Consider the following 20,235-nt stretch of genomic DNA (forward strand, 5'->3'; position numbering starts at 1 on the left):
TTCAAGGGGTTATAAAAGAGTTTCATTAATATCAAATCATAAGCAATGAAAACATAAAAGCTTTCCTCTGTTCCCTTTATTTCTTTTAGTTTAAGATTTTCAGTATCCTCAAATTAAAAACTGATTACAAAGTAATCTGACAGAAAAAATAAAACTCACATAATCAAATGATCCAGTTCTTGTTTTCACAGCACTCACACTGCTTTCTTTCTTACCTTGTCTATCCTATCTGGGCGGTTAGTAGCGGCCAAAATTGTCACATTCTTTAACTGTTCAATACCATCCATTTCCGTTAAGAGCTGAGCCAGAACACGGTCAGCTACATTCCCGGCACCTGAAGAACTGATTTTTAAAAATAAAGTTTTAAAACTCTTTACCTACCTCCAAGTACTTTATTACTTTTAAAAGACTGTATATTATACAATAAAAAGGTTAGGTCTGTTTCAAAATATAAAATGTTTGCTTCAGAATTCATTACTTGTTGAATTACCATATCAAAGAACTAACTATATTCAAATCATTTCTTTTCCTTCATCAACAACCACATTCATTTTTTTCTCCAATAACGAAATATAGAAGGTCTGGGAAGCAAGATATAAAATTTAAAACAGTTCTTCAAATACACAGAAAATCATGTAATTTAATCAATATTTACATTTTATATGGCAAATATACTGATAGGAATTGGTAATAAAAAAACTAAAATAAAAACCCATTCCTCACATGAAGTTTAAAGCCTATGTGAAACAAAAAACTCATACCCATAACAAATGGGGTATTTCTGATATACCCTGATATTTCAAAATATTAGTATTTTGGGGGAAGGATGTTAAGATGGCAGAGAAGTAGGGGAACGGGGATTTCCTCATCCCTAAAACACAGCAGTATCAAGGTCAGATCACTTGGAATACCAGGAAATCAATCTGCAGAGTGGCAGAAGGATCTCCACAGGTGGAGGGGGACAGCTTGGAAGGACGGAGGTGCGTGTATGTGAATTAGTGCAGATAAAATGGCCTAGGCAGGGAAGGAGGGAACCCCTTCTGTGGAGAGACAAAAGGGAGAAAAAGCCGAAGGGGCTGTGGAATTGCTGTATTGGGTTAGCACAAGGGGAAACCTCTCAGAGCATGACTAGGGAACGAGAAACAGAGAGAGTGCTAGTTTCTATTTTGCAAACAGCATTAGGAGCTGAAGCTCAGAGGTCTCAAAAGTCCATGACTTTCTTCTAACCTGAGCTGATCCCATGTGTGTGCCTGTGGGGGAGGGAGCTGCCCCGGGGCACTGTAGCAATCTCAGGGACACACTGGGAGAAAACAGTCCCCTTCCTTGAGCACTATGGGAAGAGGGTTTATTGCCTCTTCAAGGAGAAATGACCCTGCAGGCGCCAGCCAAAGGCTTTTTATCAGCAGGGCTGAGGGGCACTACACCAGAACAGGGTCCAAAGGGTGCAGGCCCCTTAAGACATTGGGTTTTGAATCCCAGCCAAGTGCCTAGAAAGTGCGGGAGACTGTGGAACAGGGTAGGCTGACCTGCACTACTCTGTGAGGGCTGCATGAACAGCATGCTTTAAGACACCCAGTTCAGTGAGAGGAAAATGGGATGTCACCATTTTTCTCCCCAACACCAGCATGTGGAGGTTCAGTGAGCAACACAGCAGCCCCCAATGGAGGCGAGACCTGCTTACACCAAACCCACCGCTCCGTGCCTGGCAACTGCTTATCTACAGGAGGAAAACTGACATTGAGACAACCAGACGGCCGCTCCTCCAGACCGGCACAGCCACCGGTGCCAGCCACCAAGAGACAACTATTTTTTGTTTTTGTCTCTCTGTCACTTTGTCTGTTTGTTGTTCTCTTTTTTCTTTCTATCCTTTTGTTTTCCTTTGGGATCAGGCTCATAGATTCTGATTTGTTTTTTGGTCAATTCTTTTTTTTTTTTTTTTTTTTGACTCACTTTTAATTAATTTATTTTTTTTTTTCTGAAATTTATTGACAAATTGGTTTCCATACAACACCCAGTGCTCATCCCAAAAGGTGCTCTCCTCAATACCCATCACCCACCCTCCCCTCCCTCCCACCCCCCATCAACCCTCAGTTTGTTCTCAGTTTTTAACAGTCTCTTATGCTTTGGCTCTCTCCCATTCTAACCTCTTTTTTTTTTTTTTCCTTCCCCTCCCCCATGGGTTCCTGTTAAGTTTCTCAGGATCCACATAAGAGTGAGACCATATGGTATCTGTCTTTCTCTGTATGGCTTATTTCACTTAGCATCACACTCTCCAGTTCCATCCACGTTGCTACAAAAGGCCATATTTCATTTTTTCTCATTGCCACGTAGTATTCCATTGTGTATATAAACCACAATTTCTTTATCCATTCATCAGTTGATGGACATTTAGGCTCTTTCCATAATTTGGCTATTGTTGAGAGTGCTGCTATGAACATTGGGGTACAAGTGGCCCTATGCATCAGTGCTCCTGTATCCCTTGGATAAATTCCTAGCAGTGCTATTGCTGGGTCATAGGGTAGGTCTATTTTTAATTTTCTGAGGAACCTCCACACTGCTTTCCAGAGCGGCTGCACCAATTTGCATTCCCACCAACAGTGCAAGAGGGTTCCCGTTTCTCCACATCCTCTCCAGCATCTATAGTCTCCTGATTTGCTCATTTTGGCCACTCTGACTGGCGTGAGGTGATACCTGAGTGTGGTTTTGATTTGTATTTCCCTGATAAGGAGCGACGCTGAACATCTTTTCATGTGCCTGTTGGCCATCCGGATGTCTTCTTTAGAGAAGTGTCTATTCATGTTTTCTGCCCATTTCTTCACTGGGTTATTTGTTTTTCGGGTGTGGAGTTTGGTGAGCTCTTTATAGATTTTGGATACTAGCCCTTTGTCTGATATGTCATTTGCGAATATCTTTTCCCATTCCGTTGGTTGCCTTTTAGTTTTGTTGGTTGTTTCCTTGGCTGTGCAGAAGCTTTTTATCTTCATAAGGTCCCAGTAATTCACTTTTGCTTTTAATTCCCTTGCCTTTGGGGACGTGTCGAGTAAGAGATTGCTACGGCTGAGGTCAGAGAGGTCTTTTCCTGCTTTCTCCTCTAAGGTTTTGATGGTTTCCTGTCTCACATTCAGGTCCTTTATCCATTTTGAGTTTATTTTTGTGAATGGTGTGAGAAAGTGGTCTAGTTTCAACCTTCTGCATGTTGCTGTCCAGTTCTCCCAGCACCATTTGTTAAAGAGGCTGTCTTTTTTCCATTGGATGTTCTTTCCTGCTTTGTCAAAGATGAGTTGGCCATACGTTTGTGGGTCTAGTTCTGGGGTTTCTATTCTATTCCATTGGTCTATGTGTCTGTTTTGGTGCCAATACCATGCTGTCTTGATGATGACAGCTTTGTAGTAGAGGCTAAAGTCTGGGATTGTGATGCCTCCTGCTTTGGTCTTCTTCTTCAAAATTCCTTTGGCTATTCGGGGCCTTTTGTGGTTCCATATGAATTTTAGGATTGCTTGTTCTAGTTTCGAGAAGAATGCTGGTGCAATTTTGATTGGGATTGCATTGAATGTGTAGATAGCTTTGGGTAGTATTGACATTTTGACAATATTTATTTTTCCAATCGATGAGCAGGGAATGTCTTTCCATTTCTTTAAATCTTCTTCAATTTCCTTCAGAAGCTTTCTATAGTTTTCAGCATACAGATCCTTTACATCTTTGGTTAGATTTATTCCTAGGTATTTTATGCTTCTTGGTGCAATTGTGAATGGGATCAGTTTCTTTATTTGTCTTTCTGTTGCTTCATTGTTAGTATATAAGAATGCAACTGATTTCTGTACATTGATTTTGTATCCTGCAACTTTGCTGAATTCCTGTATCAGTTCTAGCAGACTTTTGGTGGAGTCTATCGGATTTTCCATGTATAATATCATGTCATCTGCAAAAAGCGAAAGCTTGACTTCATCTTTGCCAATTTTGATGCCTTTGATTTCCTTTTGTTGTCTGATTGCTGATGCTAGAACTTCCAGCACTATGTTAAACAGCAGCGGTGAGAGTGGGCATCCCTGTCGTGTTCCTGATCTCAGGGAAAAAGCTTTCAGTTTTTCCCCTGTTGAGGATGATGTTAGCTGTGGGCTTTTCATAAATGGCTTTTATGATCTTTAAGTATGTTCCTTCTATCCCGACTTTCTCAAGGGTTTTTATTAAGAAAGGGTGCTGGATTTTGTCAAAGGCCTTTTCTGCATCGATTGACAGGATCATATGGTTCTTCTCTCTTTTTTTGTTAATGTGATGTATCACGTTGATTGATTTGCGAATGTTGAACCAGCCCTGCATCCCAGGAATGAATCCCACTTGATCATGGTGAATAATTCTTTTTATATGCCGTTGAATTCGATTTGCTAGTATCTTATTGAGAATTTTTGCATCCATATTCATCAGGGATATTGGCCTGTAGTTCTCTTTTTTTGACTGGGTCTCTGTCTGGTTTAGGAATCAAAGTAATACTGGCTTCATAGAATGAGTCTGGCAGTTTTCCTTCCCTTTCTATTTCTTGGAATAGCTTGAGAAGGATAGGTATTATCTCTGCTTTAAACGTCTGGTAGAACTCCCCTGGGAAGCCATCTGGTCCTGGACTCTTATTTGTTGGGAGATTTTTGATAACCGATTCAATTTCTTCGCTGGTTATGGGTCTGTTCAAGCTTTCTATTTCCTCCTGATTGAGTTTTGGAAGCGTGTGGGTGTTCAGGAATTCGTCCATTTCTTCCAGGTTGTCCAATTTGTTGGCATGTAAGTTTTCATAGTATTCCCTGATAATTGTTTGTATCTCTGAGGGATTGGTTGTAATAATTCCATTTTCATTCATGATTTTATCTATTTGGGTCATCTCCCTTTTCTTTTTGAGAAGCCTGGCTAGAGGTTTGTCAATTTTGTTTATTTTTTCAAAAAACCAACTCTTGGTTTCGTTGATCTGCTCTACAGTTTTTTTAGTTTCTATATTGTTTATTTCTGCTCTGATCTTTATTATTTCTCTTCTTCTGCTGGGCTTAGGCTGCCTTTGCTGTTCTGCTTCTAGTTCCTTTAGGTGTGCTGTTAGATTTTGTATTTGGGATTTTTCTTGTTTCTTGAGATAGGCCTGGATTGCAATGTATTTTCCTCTCAGGACTGCCTTTGCTGCGTCCCAAAGCGTTTGGATTGTTGTATTTTCATTTTTGTTTGTTTCCATATATTTTTTAATTTCTTCTCTAATTGCCTGGTTGACCCACTCATTCGTTAGTAGGGTGTTCTTTAACCTCCATGCTTTTGGAGGTTTTCCAGACTTTTTCCTGTGGTTGATTTCAAGCTTCATGGCATTGTGGTCTGAAAGTAAGCATGGTATAATTTCAATTCTTGTAAACTTATGAAGGGCTGTTTTGTGACCCAGTATATGATCTATCTTGGAGAATGTTCCATGTGCACTCGAGAAGAAAGTATATTCTGTTGCTTTGGGATGCAGAGTTCTAAATATATCTGTCAAGTCCATCTCATCCAATGTCTCATTCAGGGCCCTTGTTTCTTTATTGACCGTGTGTCTAGATGATCTATCCATTTCTGTAAGTGGTGTATTAAAGTCCCCTGCAATTACCACATTCTTCTCAATAAGGTTGCTTATGTTTAGGAGTAATTGTTTTATATATTTGGGGGCTCCGGTATTCGGTGCATAGACATTGATAATTGTTAGCTCTTCCTGATGGATAGACCCTGTAACTATTATATAATGTCCTTCTTCATCTCTTGTTACAGCCTTTAATTTAAAGTCTAGTTTGTCTGATATAAGTATGGCTACTCCAGCTTTCTTTTGGCTTCCAGTCGCATGATAAATAGTTCTCCATCCCCTCACTCTCAATCTAAAGGTGTCCTCAGGTCTAAAATGAGTCTCTTGTAGACAGCAAATCGATGGGTCTTGTTTTTTTATCCATTCTGATACCCTATGTCTTTTGGTTGGCGCATTTAATCCATTTACATTCAGTGTTATTATAGAAAGATACGGGTTTAGAGTCATTGTGATGTCTGTATGTTTCATGCTTATAGTGATGTCTCTGGGACTTTGTCTCACAGGGTCCCCCTTAGGATCTCTTGTAAGGCTGGTTTAGTGGTGACAAATTCCTTCAGTTTTTGTTTGTTTGGGAAGACCTTTCTCTCTCCTTCTATTCTAAATGACAGACTTGCTGGATAAAGGATTCTTGGCTGCATATTTTTTCTGTCTAGCACCCTGAAAATCTCTTGCCAATTCTTTCTGGCCTGCCAAGTTTCAAAAGAGAGATCAGTCACGAGTCTTATAGGTCTCCCTTTATATGTGAGGGCACGTTTACCCCTTGCTGCTTTCAGAATTTTCTCTTTATCCTTGTATTTTGCCAGTTTCACTATGATATGTCGTGCAGAAGATCGATTCAAGTTACGTCTGAAGGGAGTTCTCTGTGCCTCTTGGATTTCAATGCCTTTTTCCTTCCCCAGTTCAGGGAAGTTCTCAGCTATGATTTCTTCAAGTACCCCTTCAGCACCTTTCCCTCTCTCTTCCTCCTCTGGGATACCAATTATGCGTATATTATTTCTTTTTAGTGTATCACTTAATTCTCTAATTTTCCCCTCATACTCCTGGATTTTTCTATCTCTCTTTTTCTCAGCTTCCTCTTTTTCCATAACTTTATCTTCTAGTTCACCTATTCTCTCCTCTGCCTCTTCAAGCCGAGCTGTGGTGGTTTCCATTTTGTTATGCATTTCGTTTAAAGCGTTTTTCAGCTCCTCGTGACTGTTCCTTAGTCCCTTGATCTCTGTAGCAAGAGATTCTCTGCTGTCCTGTATACTGTTTTCAAGCCCAGCGATTAATTTTATGACTATTATTCTAAATTCACTTTTTGTTATATTATTTAAATCCTTTTTGATCAGCTCATTAGCTGTTGTTATTTCCTGGAGATTCTTCTGAGGGGAGTTCTTCCGCTTGGTCATTTTGGATAGTCCCTGGCGTGGTGAGGACCTGCAGGGCACTTCCCCTGTGCTGTGGTGTATACCTGGAGTTGGTGGGCGGGGCCGCAGTCAGACCTGATGTCTGCCCCCAGCCCACCGCTGGGGCCACAGTCAGACTGGTGTGTGCCTTCTCTTCCCCTCTCCTAGGGGCGGGATTCACTGTGGGGTGGTGTGGCTCGTCTGGGCTACTTGCACCCTGCCAGGCTTGTGATGCTGGGGATCTGGCGTATTAGCTGGGGTGGGTAGGCAAGGTGCTCGGGGGCAGGAGGGGCAGGCTTAGATCGCTTCTCCTTAGGTGATCCACTTCAGGAGGGGCCCTGTGGCAGTGGGAGGGAGTCAGATCCGCTGCCGGAGGTTTGGCTCCGCAGAAGCGCAGAGTTGGGTGTTTGCGCGGAGCGAGCAAGTTCCCTGGCAGGAACCGGTTCCCTTTGGGATTTCGGCTGGGGGATGGGCGGGGGAAATGGCGCTGGCGAGCGCCTTTGTTCCCCACCAAACTGAGCTCTGTTGTCAGGGGGCTCAGCAGCTCTCCCTCCCTTTGTCCTCCAGCCTTCCCGCTTTCCGAGCAGAGCTGTTAACTTATGACCTCCCAGACGCTAAGTCGCGCTTGCTGTCGGAACACAGTCCGCCCGGCCCCTCCGCTTTTGCAAGCCCGACTCGGGGGCTCTGCTTGGCCGGCGAGCCGCCCCTCCGCCCCGGCTCCCTCCCGCCAGTCCGTGGAGCGCGCACCGCCTCGCCGCCCTTCCTACCCTCTTCCGTGGGCCTCTCGTCTGCGTTTGGCTCCGGCGACTCTGTTCTGCTAATCCTCTGGTGGTTTTCTGGGTTATTTAGGCAGGTGTAGATGGAATCTAAGTGATCAGCAGGACGTGCGGTGAGCCCAGCGTCCTCCTAAGCCGCCATCTTGCCGCCTATATCCAATTCTTATTTTATATATAAATAATTTTTTTTTCTGTTTTGTTTGCTTAATCAGGCATTTTTACCTTAATCTTTTCACACCTTTTCTCTTCTTTTTCTTTATTTTCCTTTCTCTCTCTCTGGATTAAACGTTATAGTTCATTTGATTCTCTGCTTCATCTTCTTTTCTCCCTTTGATTTTTCTCTTTACTTTTAAAAAAAATCTTCTTTAATGTTTATTTATTTTTGAGACAGAGAGAGACAGAGCATGAACGGGGGAGGGTCAGAGAGAGACAGACACACAGAATCCAAAACAGGCTCCAGGCTCTGAGCTGTCAGCACAGAGCCTGACGTGGGGCTCGAACTCACGGACCTTGAGATCATGACCTGAGCTGAAGTTGGATGCTTAACCGACTGAGCCACCCAGGAGCCCCTGATTTTTCTCTTTATATAGGATCAGCTTCCCCCCACCTTCCTTTATCCCAGGGTTACTTCAAGAAACAAATCAAAGCACACCAGGTTGAAGTCATAACACTCTGCCATGACAAGCAAGGAGAAGCCTTGCAGAGGACTGACCAGTGGGATAGAGCAGCCAAAATGCAACAACAGCAGAGCGCATGCAACACATTCCAAAAACATTTCCTGAAGTGCCAATGTCTGGATATTGTAGGACCCTTTTTTTAATATAGTAGTACTCACAGGTACAGGACACATAACAAGCTTTTAAAACACATAAAAGACAGGAATATAGCCAAAATGATTAAACAGAAGAATTCTCCTCAAAAGAAATTCCAGGAAGGAATGACAGTCAGAGAACTGTTGGAAACAGATATAAACAATATATTATATGAAAAATATAGAATAACAGTCATAAGACTAATAGCTGAGCTTGAAAAAAGCATAGATGGCAGCAGAAAATCTATTGCTGTAGAGATCAAAGACATAAGAAACAGTCATGATGAATTAAGAAATACCATAAATGAGATGCAAAATAAACTAGATGCTGAGACATGTATTGTGATGGTAGTGGCGGTAGAAGAAGCAGAGGAGAGAACATGTGACATAGAAGATAAAATTATGGAAAATGAAGCTGAAAAATAGACGGAAAGGAAATAACTAGATCATGAGGGGAGAATTAGAGAGCTAAATGATTCCATAAAATGAAACAATATCCAAATCATATGAGGTCCAGAAGAAGAAGAGCTGGAAACCAGGGCAGAAGGTTTATTCGAACAAATTATAGCTGAGAGCTTCACTAATCTGGGGAAGGAAGAAACAGGCATCTAAGTCCAAGAGGCACAGAGAACTCCCTTCAAAATCAACAAAAGCAGGTGGATACCATTACATATCATAGTGAAACTGGCAAAATACAAAGATAAAAAGAATTTTCAAAGCAGCTAGGGACAAATGGGCCTTAATATACAAGGGTAGACATAAGGGTGGTAGACCTGTCCAATGAAACGTGGCAGGCCAGAAGGGAGAGGCAAGAAATATTCAATGTGCTATATAGGAAAAATATGCAGCCAAGAATCCATTATCTAGCAAGGCTGTTGTTCAGAATAGAAGGAAAGATAAAGACGTTCCCAGACAAACAAAAACTGAGAGTTCATGACCACTAAACCAGTCATGCAAGAGATCCTAAGAGGGACTCCTTGAGTGGAATGCTGCAAAGACTACATAGGACCATAGACATCATCACAAGCACCAGACCTACTGATAACACAATGACAATAAATCTGTATCTTTCAATAATCACTCTGAATGTAAATGGACTAAATGACCCAATCAAAAGACACAGGGTATCAGAATGGATTAAAAACCAAGATCCATCTATATGCTGTCTACAGGAGACCCATTTTAGAGCTGAGGACACCTGCGGATTGAAGTTAGGGAATGGAGAAACATCTATCATGCTACTGGACATCAAAAGAAAGCTAGAGTAACCATATCTATATCAGACGAACTATATTTTAAAACAAAGACTGTAACAAGAGATGAAGAGGGCATTATATCATAATTAAAGGGTCTATCCATCAAGAAGACCTAACAACTGTAAATGTTTAAGCCCCCAACATGAAGGCACTCAAATGTATAAATCAATTAATCACAAAAATAAATAAATGTGTGGATAATAATACCGTGATTGTAGGGGACTTTAATACTCCACTTACAACAATGGACAGATCATCTAGGCAGAAAATCAATAAGAAAACAATGGCTCTGAATGATACACAGGACCACATGTATTTAACTGATATATTCAGAACTTTTCATAGAAAAGCAGCAGATCACACATTCTTCTCAAGTGCACATGAAACAATCTCCAATACAGATCACATACTGGGTCACAAAAGAGCGCTCAAGAAGTATAAAAAGACTGAGATCATACCATGCATATTTTCAGGTCACAACGCTATGAAGCTTGAAATCAACCACAAGAAAAAAATTGGAAAGTACCCAAATACATGGAGTTTAAAGAACATCCTATTAAAGAATAAATGGGTCAAACAGGAAATTAAAGAAGAAATTAAAGAATTATATGGAAGCAAATGAACACATGACACCCTACACTCTTTGGGATGCAGAAAAGGCAGTCCAAAGAGGAAAATACATTTCAATCCAGGCCTATCTCACGAAACAAGAAAAATCCCAAATACACAACCTAACCGCACATCTAAAGGAGCTAGAAGCAGGGCAGCAAATAAACCCAAAGCCAGCAGAAGAAGAGAAATAATACAGATTAGAGCAGAAATAAACAATATAGAATATATATAGAATCCAACCACAAAATTCAGCAGGTACGCAGAGTGGAGAGGTGAACTTGGGGACAGAGAAGCCACGTAGGGCAGGGAGCTGCTTTTTCAGGCAGAAAGAGGACAGAGATGCAGGGGGAGAATATGGGAAAAGCACCCCTCCCCAAAAGCAGCTGGAGAGAAAGTGAAAAATTGGAAACAGCCACAGGGACTGAAGTAAAAAGGGAGAAAGGAGAGGATTTAAACTCCATTCAGACTATAAACAGGGGGGAATGCAGAGTCTGAAACACCACAGCTCGATACCTGGCGATGCTCTGGTAGGAAGGGCGAATCCCCAGGAACAGAGTAGGGTCTGGGAGGTTCTCGGGCCACATGGGGAGAAGCAGTTGAACTGTTAGGAGAACATTTGGTAGAGGCTGTGAGGCCACCTGGGCCAAGCAGACCTCAGAGAACAGCCACATTCGTTGGTGCTGGAACAAGGTCATTGGGGGTGAAGCCTGGTACCAGATGTGTGTTGTGATTTTCCATAATCCCTGAGGTGCTGCTGCTACACTGTTTCATGAACTTTTTCTGGGGCGGGCTGGCACCTGGCTGCAGTCTCTGGGTATCAACAACAGCAAGATCCCACAAGCATTCCTGGGTGCAGCTGGCACCTGGCTATTGCTCGGTGAGACCTTCCACAGAGGGGTGGAGCAGGTCAAAGCTGCAGTCCCTCAGAAGTGGGAGGCTGGGGAAGGCAGCCGCATCTGAGACAACTCATGGGAGGGAGGTGCTGCCTAGGGCTTGGCTATGGACAGTGTGGAAGTGGGGAGTGGATGAAAGCTGAAGACGAAGGATGGGTGCATGATTGCTGATTGGGGAGAACAGAGTTCCGACACTAGAGACTGGGTAGCTAGGTAACACCATTTTCACTGCTCTGGCGCATGCACGTATGCAACTACAATTGCCACCACAATCCACCCCAGTAGACTAGTAGCACCATCTAGTGGAGAACGGAGCCGTTACACGAAAACCCACCCAACTGAGCCAACCTTGCTCTTCAAGAACACAAGTCTCACTGCTTGCTTAGTTGATGGAATATAAAGCGCTTCATAGTTTGACTTCCAGGGAAAAATGAAGTAATATCAGCTATATTTCAGTCTGTTAGCTGGTCAATCTATTCAATTTTCTTTCTTTCCTTTTTTTCCTTTTTTTCTCTTTTGTTTCTTTTCTTTTTCTTGAATACAGAAAGAAAAAAAATCATTTTTATTTTCAATTCTTATTAAAAATGTTTTTCTTTAGTTTTTTTTCTAGTATATTTTTACTTTTGTGTAAGTTTTTTCAAATTCTATTTTATTTCCATCATTTAATTTTAGTCTACTTTAGTGTATTAATTTTTTCAAAATTTCAAAAGATTTCCTTTCTACCCCCCCTTTTTTTTCTAATCTATCAAGCCACTTTCAACACCCAGACCAAAATACACCTAGGATATAGCATCACTTATTCGATTTTGAGTGTGTGTGTGTGTGTGTGTGTGTGTGTTTAATTTTTTAATTTTAAATTTTTAAATTTTAATTTTTTCCACCTCATTAATTCCTTTTCTCCCTTCAAAATGACAAAACAAAGGAATTCACCCCAAAAGAAAGAGCAGGAAGAAATGACACCCAGGGACTTAACCAACACAGATACAAGCAAGATGTCTGAACCACAATTTAGAATCATGATAACAGGAATAATAGCTGGAGTTGAAAATAGATTAGAATCCCTTTCTGCGGAGAAAAAAGAAGTAAAAGCTAGTCAGGATGAAATAAAAACTGCTATAACTGAGCTGCAATCACGAATGGATGCCATGGCAGCAAGGATGGATGAGTCAGAACAGAGAATCAGCAAAATAAAGGACAAATTTATGGAGAATAACGAAGCAGAAAAAAAGAGGAAATGAAGGCAAAAGAGCATGATTTAAGAATTAGAGAAATCAGTGACTCATTAAAAAGGAACAACATCAGAATCATAGGGGTCCCAGAAGGGGAAGAGGGAGAAACAGGGGTAGAAGGGTTCCGTGAGCAAATCATAGTGGAAAACTTTCCTAACCTGGGGAAAGACACAGCCATCAAAATCCAGGAAGCACAGAGAACTCCCATTAGATTCAACAAAAACCAAACATCAACAAGGCATATCACAGTCAAATTCACAAAAAACTCAGGCAAGGAGAGAATCATGAGAGCAGCAAGGGAAAAAAAAAGTCCTTAACCTACAAGAGAAGACAGATCAGGTTTGCAGCAGACCTAACCAAAGAAACTTGACAGGGCAGAAAGGAGTGGCAAGATACATTCAATGTGCTGAATCAGAAAAATATGCAGCCAAGAATTCTTTATCCAGCAAGACTGTCATTCGAAATAGAAGGAGAGATAAAAAGTTACTCAAACAAAAATTAAAGGAATTTGTTACCACTAAACTAGCCCTGCAAGAAACTTTAAGGGGGACCCTCTTAGGGGAGAAAAGATGAAAAAATACATACATACATACATACATACATACATACATACATACAAAAAGCAACAAAGATTAGAAAGGACCAGAGAACACCACCAGAAACTCCAACTCTACAAGCAATATAATGGCAATAAATTCATATCATTCAGTACTCACTCTAAACATCAATGGACTCAATGCTCCAATCAAAAGACATAGGGTAACACAATGGATAAGAAAACAAGATCCATCTATATGCTGTTTACAAGAGACCCACTTTAGACCTAAAGACACCTTCAGATTGAAAGTAAGGGGACGGAGAACCATCTATCATGCTACTGGTCAACAAAAGAAAGCCAGAGTAACCTTACTTATATCAGACAATCTAGACTTCACAGACCGTATCAAGAGATGAAGGAGGACATTATATCACAATGAAGGAGTCTATCCACCAAGAAGACCTAACAATTGTAAACATTTATGTGCCAAAAATGGGAGCACCCAAATATATAAATCAATCATAAACATAAACTCATTGATAGTAATACCATAATAGTAGGAGACTTCAACACCCCACTCACAGCAATGGACAGATCATCTAATCAAAAAATCAACAAGGAAACAATGGCTTTGAATGACACACTGGGCCAGATGGACTTAACAGATATATTCAGAACATTTCATCTTAAAGCAGCAGAATATACATTCTTCTCTAGTGCACATGGAACGTTCTCCAGAATAGACCACATACTGGGACACAAATCAGCCCTAAGTAAGTACAAAAAGATCAAGATCATACCGTGCATATTTTCAGACCACAACGCTATGAAACTCGAAATCAACCATAAGAAAAAATTTGGAAAGGTAACAAATACTTGGAGACTGAAGAACATCCTACTAAAGAATGAATGAGCCAACCAAGAAGTTAAAGAGGAAATTAAAAAGTATATGGAAGCCAATGAAAATGATAACACCACAACCCAAAACCTCTGGGACACAGCAAAGGCGGTCATAAGAGGAAAGTATATAGCAATGCAGGCCTTCCTAAAGAAGGAAGAAACATCTCAGATACACAACCTAACCTTACACCTTAAAGAGCTGGAAAAGAACAGCAAATAAAACCCAAAACCAGCAGAAGACAGGAAATAATAAAGATCAGAGCAGAAATCAATACTATTGAAACCAAAAAAACAGTAGAACAGATGAATGAAACCAGAAGCTTGTTCTTTGAAAGAATTCAGAAAATTGATAAAGCACTAGCCAGTTTGATCAAAAAGAAAAAGTAAAGGACCCAAGTAAATAAAATCAAGAATGAGAGGAGAGATCACAACCAACACAGTAGAAATACAAAGAATAATAAGAAAATATTATGAGCAATTATATGCCAATAAAATGGGCAATCCGGAAGAAATGGACAAATGCCCAGAAACATATACACTACCAAAACTGAAACAGAAAGAAACAGAAAATTTGAACAGACCCATAACCAGTAAAGAAATCGAATTAGTAATCAAAAATCTCCCAAAAAACAAGAATCCAGGGCCAGATGGAAGATTTAAGGAAGAGTTAACACCTATTCTCTTGCAGCTGCTCCAAAAAATGCAAAACATGCACCCCCATGTTTATAGCAGCACTATCAACAATAGCCAAAGTATGGAAAGAGCCCAAACATCCATCGATGGATGACTGGATAAAGAAGAGGTGGCATATATACACAATTGAGTACTACTCAGCAATCAAAAAGAATGAAATCTTGCCATTTGCAGCTATGTGGATGAAACTGGAGGGTATTAAGCTAAGCGAAATTAGTCAGAGAAAGACAAAAATCATATGACTTCACTCATATGAGGACTTTAAGAGACAAAACAGATGAACATAAGGGAAGGGAAACAAAAATAATAAAAAAAAAAGGGAGGGGAACAAAACATAAGAGACTCTTAAATATGGAGAACAAACAGAGGGTTACTGGAGGAGTTGTGGTAGGGAGGATGGGCTAAATGGGTAAGAGGCATTAAGGAATCTACTCCTGAAATCATTGTTGCACTATATGCTACCTAATTTGGATGTAAATTTAAAAAGAAAAAAAAAAAAGAAATTAAATTAGAAACCAATAGACATTTGGAAAATGACATTTGGAAAATTACAAAATACATGGAAATAAAAAAGTCACACTTCTAAAAACTATGTGGATTGAAGAAGAAATCTGAACAGAAATAAATTTTAAATAAAAATGAAAATACAACTAATCAAAATTTGTGGGATGTAATAAAAGTAGTACTTAAAGAGAAACTTATAGTATTGAATGTATCTTTTAAAAAAGAAGAAAGCTCTGAAATCAATAATCTAAGCATCTATACTTTAGGACCTAAATAAGAAAAGCAAATTAAATCCAAAGTAAACACAAGAAAAAAAAATAGAAAAATTAGATCAAAAATAAAATTGATAACAGGAAGTCAATAAAGAATATCAACAAAAGCAAAAGCTCATTCTTTGAAAACATCAATAAAAATGATAAGCTTATAGCCAGGATTACTAAGAAAAAGAAGACAAGACTCAAATTACTAATATCAGAAATGAAAGAAAGGATATCACTACAGATCCTATAAAAAGTTATTAGGACCTTAATAGACCTTAAAAGTTATTTAATAGTAGATTTACAGTTGACCCTTAAACAGGGGTTTGAACTGCACAGGTCCACTTATATGCATATTTCTTTTTGATACATTAGTACCTCAAATGTACATTCTCTTATGATTTTTTTCTCTACCTTACATTATTGTAAGAATAGAGTATATAATACATATAATATACAAAATGTGTATTGATGAACTGTTTCTGTTCTCAGTAAGGCTTTTGGTTAACAGTAGGCTATTAGTATTTAAGTTTTTGGGGAGTCAAAGTTATATGTAGATTTTAAACTGCATGGGGGTCAAAACCCTTAACCCCCGTACTGTTAAAAAAAATCAACTAAATTATAAAATAGAATACAAGAAAAATATTATGATCACATATTTGATAATTAAATGAAATGACAATCTGCCAAACCCACACAAGGAAAAAAAAAAAAAAAAGACAACCTGAGTAGGACTATATCAATTAAAGAAACTGAATCAAGAATTAATAAGCTTCCAGGTGCCTGGGTGGCTCAGTCAGTTAAGTACCTGACTTTGGTGCAGGTCAGGATCTCCTGGTTCCTGAATATTAGTCCTGCTTTCGGATGTATGCTCTCAGCACAGAGCCTGCTTCAGATCCTGTCACCATCTCTGTCTCTCCTCCTGCTTGCATGCATGTGCACTAACTCTCTCCCCAAAATAAATAAACATTTAAAAAAAAAATGATCTTCCTAACAGAAAGCTTCAGGCCCTGGAGGGTTTACAGTAAACACTAGCAATCATTCAAGGAAGAAATTTTAACAATTCTCTACAATTTCTACTGGAAGATAGAAGTAAAGGGAGTACTTATTAAATCATCCTATGAGACCACCATTATCCTAATGCTAAAACCAGACCAAGACATTACAAGAAAATTACAGACCAATAACTCTATAAATATACAAAATACTAGCAAACTGAATTCAACAATGTATAATAATGTATGTATAATCCAATGATGTATAAAAGATTTGTACATTCTGATGAAGTGGGATTTATCCCAGGTATACAATGTTGGCTCAACATTCAAAAATCAGTGAATGTAATCTAACACATCAACAGGCTAAAAGAAAACAAAATCACATGATCATATCAATAGATGTAGAAAAAGCATTTGAGAAAATCCAGCACCCAATCTGTGCATGATAAAAACTCTCAACAAAGTAGGTTTAGAGGGAACATATCTCAACATAATAAAAACTATATATGAAAAACACACAGCTAACATCATACTCAATGGTGAAAAACTAAGAGGTTTTCCTCGAGATCAGGAACAAGACAACAAGGTCCACTGTTGCCACTTTTATTCAACATAGTACTGGAAGCCCTATCCACAGCAATCACACAAGAAAAAGAAATAAAAGGCATCCATATTGATAAGAATGAGGTTAAACTGTCACTATAATGATACTGTACAAAGAAAACCCTAGAGACTCCATCAAAAATTATTACAATAAATGAATTCAGTAAAATTGCAGGTTACAAAATTAATACACAGAAATGTGTTGGATTTCTATACACTAATGACAAAGTAACAGAAAGGGAAGGAAACAATGCCTTTTACAGTTGCATGAAAAAGAATAAAATACCTAGAAATAAACTTAACTAAGTGAAAGACCTGTACTCTGAAAACTACAAAACATTGATAAAAGAAATTGAAGATAACACAAATAGATATTTTATGCTCCAGGACTGGAAGAACACATAATGTTAAAATGTCCATACTACCCAAAGCAATCTACAGATTTAATGCAATTGCTATCAAAATACCAACAGCATTTTTCACAGAACTAGAAAATAATCCTAAAATTTGTGTGGAACTACACAAGATCCTAAATAGCCAAAAAACCTTAAGAACGAAGCTAGATGTATCACAATTCTAAGATTTCAAGATATACTACAAAGCTGTAGTAATCAAAACAACATGGTATTGGCAAAAAAACCAGATACATAGAACAAGAGAACAGAATAGAGAACCCTGAAATAAACTCTTTATATGGTCAAGTAATCTACGACAGAGGAAACAAGAATATACAACGGGCAAAGGACTGTCTCTTCAATAAATGTGCTGGGAAAACTGGATAGCAAAATGTGATAAGACGAAATGACCCCTTTCTTACACTATACACAAAAATAAACTCAAAATCGATTAATAATCTAAATGTGAGATCTAAAACCGTAAGAGTCCTAGGGAAAGAAAAACACAGACAATAATTTTTAAAAAAATTTTTAATGTTTATTTTTGAGAGAGAGAGAAAGCATGAGTGGAGGATGGGCAGAGAGAGAGGGAGACAGAGGATCTGAAGTAGGCTCTCTACTGACAGCAGAGAGCCCAATGTGTGGCTCAAACTCACGAACCATGAGATCATGATCTGAGACAAAGCCGGACGTTTAACTGACAAGCCACCCAGGCACCCCAAGACAGTAATTTCTTTGATATTGGCCATAGCAACATTTTTCTAGATATGTCTCCAAAGGCAAGTGAAATAAAAGCAAAAATAAACTACTGGCACTACATCAAAATAAAAAGATTTTGCACAGTGAAGGAAACTAACAACAAACCAAACGGCAATTGAATGGGAGTTGATATTTGCAAATGATACTGAATGAGAGAAGACATTTGTAAATGATAAGTAATGATATTTGTAAATGATAATATTTCTGATAAGTGTTAATATCCAAAATATATAAAGAACTCATAAAACTCAACACCAAAACCCCAAACTAATCTAGTTAAAATGGACATTTTTCCAAAGACATACAGATGGCCGGCAGATGTATGAAAAGATGCCCAACATCCCTAATCATCAGGGAAGTCCAAATCAAAACCACAATGAGATATCACCTTCCACCTGTGAGAATGGCTAAATCAAAAAAAGAAAGAAAACGTATTGGCAACAATGTCAATAAAACGGAACGCTTGCACGCACTGTGGATGAGAGTATAAATCGGTATAGCCACTGTGGAAAACAGTATAAAGCTCCTCAAAAAATTAAAAAAATAGAAATATCATATGCTCCAATAATTCCACTACTGGGCATTTATCCGAAGGAAATGAAAACACTAATTGAAAATATGTATGCACCTCTATGTTTATTGTAGCGTTATTTACAACAACCAAGATATGGAAGCAACATGAGTGTCCAACAACAGATAAATGGATAAAGATGTGGTATAAATATGTATACACATGCACACTCACACACGTGAATGTTATGCAGCCATGAAAAAGGTGATATCTTGCTATGTGTGACAATATGGATGGACCCAGAGGGTAGCGTATGAAATAAGTCATAGAAAGACAAATACTGCGGCACCTGGGTGGCTCAGTCACTTAAGCATCTGACTTCAGCTCAGGTCATGATCTGACAGTTTTTGGGTTTGAGCCCCACGTTGGGCTCTGTGTTGACAGCTCAGAGTCTGGAGCCTGCTTTTGATTCTGTGTCTTCCTCTCTCTCTCTCTCTCTCTGACAGCCCCCCTCATGTTCTCTCTCAAAAATGAATAAATTCTAAAAAAAAACTTTTTTTAAAAGAAAGACAAATACGATGTGATTTTACTTATATGTGGAACCTAAAAAACAAAAAAACAAAACAAAAACAACAATAAAAATGAATAAACAAATAAAAAGCATAAACAGACCCAAAATACACAGAATCAACTGGTGGTTGCCAGAGAGGAGGCGGGGGCCGGGGAGGGGGGGTGGTGGTCAGGCAAAATAGGTGAAGGAGAGTGGGTAAAAGAGAGTGGGCTTCTAGTTACGGAATGAATAAGTAATGGAAATAAAAGGCACAGCATAGGGAATACAATCTATGATTTTATAATAGCATTGTATAATGACAGATGGTAGCTACACTTGTGGTGAGTGCCATAACATACAAAACTTGTCAAATCATTATAGTGTACACCTGAAACTAATGTAACTCTATGGCAAGTTTACTTTAATAAAGATATATATGAAAATATCCAACACCCAGTCATGATACAAACACAGCTAATTAATAATAAAGAGAACTTCCTCAACATGATAAAAACAATATCTACAAAAAACCTATAACATCATACATAATGGTGAAAAACAAGAAACTTTTCCACTAATATCAGGAACAAGGCAAAGATGTCCCCTCTCACCAGTCTTTTTCAACGGTGTACTAGAAGTCCCAGCTAGTCCAACAGTACAAGAAAAGGTAAGAAATGGTATACAGATTGGGAAGGAATAAATAAAACTGTGTTTTCTTGCAGGTGAATAAAGCATCAACAAGAAAAATTTTCTCAACAAATACTGCTAGAACTGGACATCCACGTGCAAAAAAAGAAAAAAAGGATCTAAACAGAAACCTTACACCACTCAGAAAAATTAACTCAAACTGGATCACAGATCTAAACACAAAATGCAAAACTATAAACTCCTAGATAGTAACAGAGAAGAAAATCCAAATGATCTTGGCTATGTTGATGACTTTTTAGATACAATACTAAAGGAATGATCCATGACAGAAATAATAGC

General features: G+C 38.9%; 1 protein-coding gene across 1 annotated transcript in view; it reads right to left on the reverse strand.

The window, feature by feature from the left end:
- The window catches only part of SPATA5 (spermatogenesis associated 5), a 378,688-nt gene that overhangs the window by 240,627 nt on the left and 117,826 nt on the right, over positions 1 to 20,235 (reverse strand). Inside the window, exon 14 of the mRNA XM_043568934.1 lies at positions 216 to 342. Within this exon, the coding sequence (XP_043424869.1) occupies positions 216 to 342 (127 nt within the window). The remainder of the gene's footprint in view (positions 1 to 215; positions 343 to 20,235) is intronic.

The sequence above is a fragment of the Prionailurus bengalensis genome, chromosome B1 (genome assembly GCF_016509475.1).
Source record: "Prionailurus bengalensis isolate Pbe53 chromosome B1, Fcat_Pben_1.1_paternal_pri, whole genome shotgun sequence".
In the NCBI taxonomy this organism is placed as follows: Eukaryota; Metazoa; Chordata; class Mammalia; order Carnivora; family Felidae; genus Prionailurus; species Prionailurus bengalensis.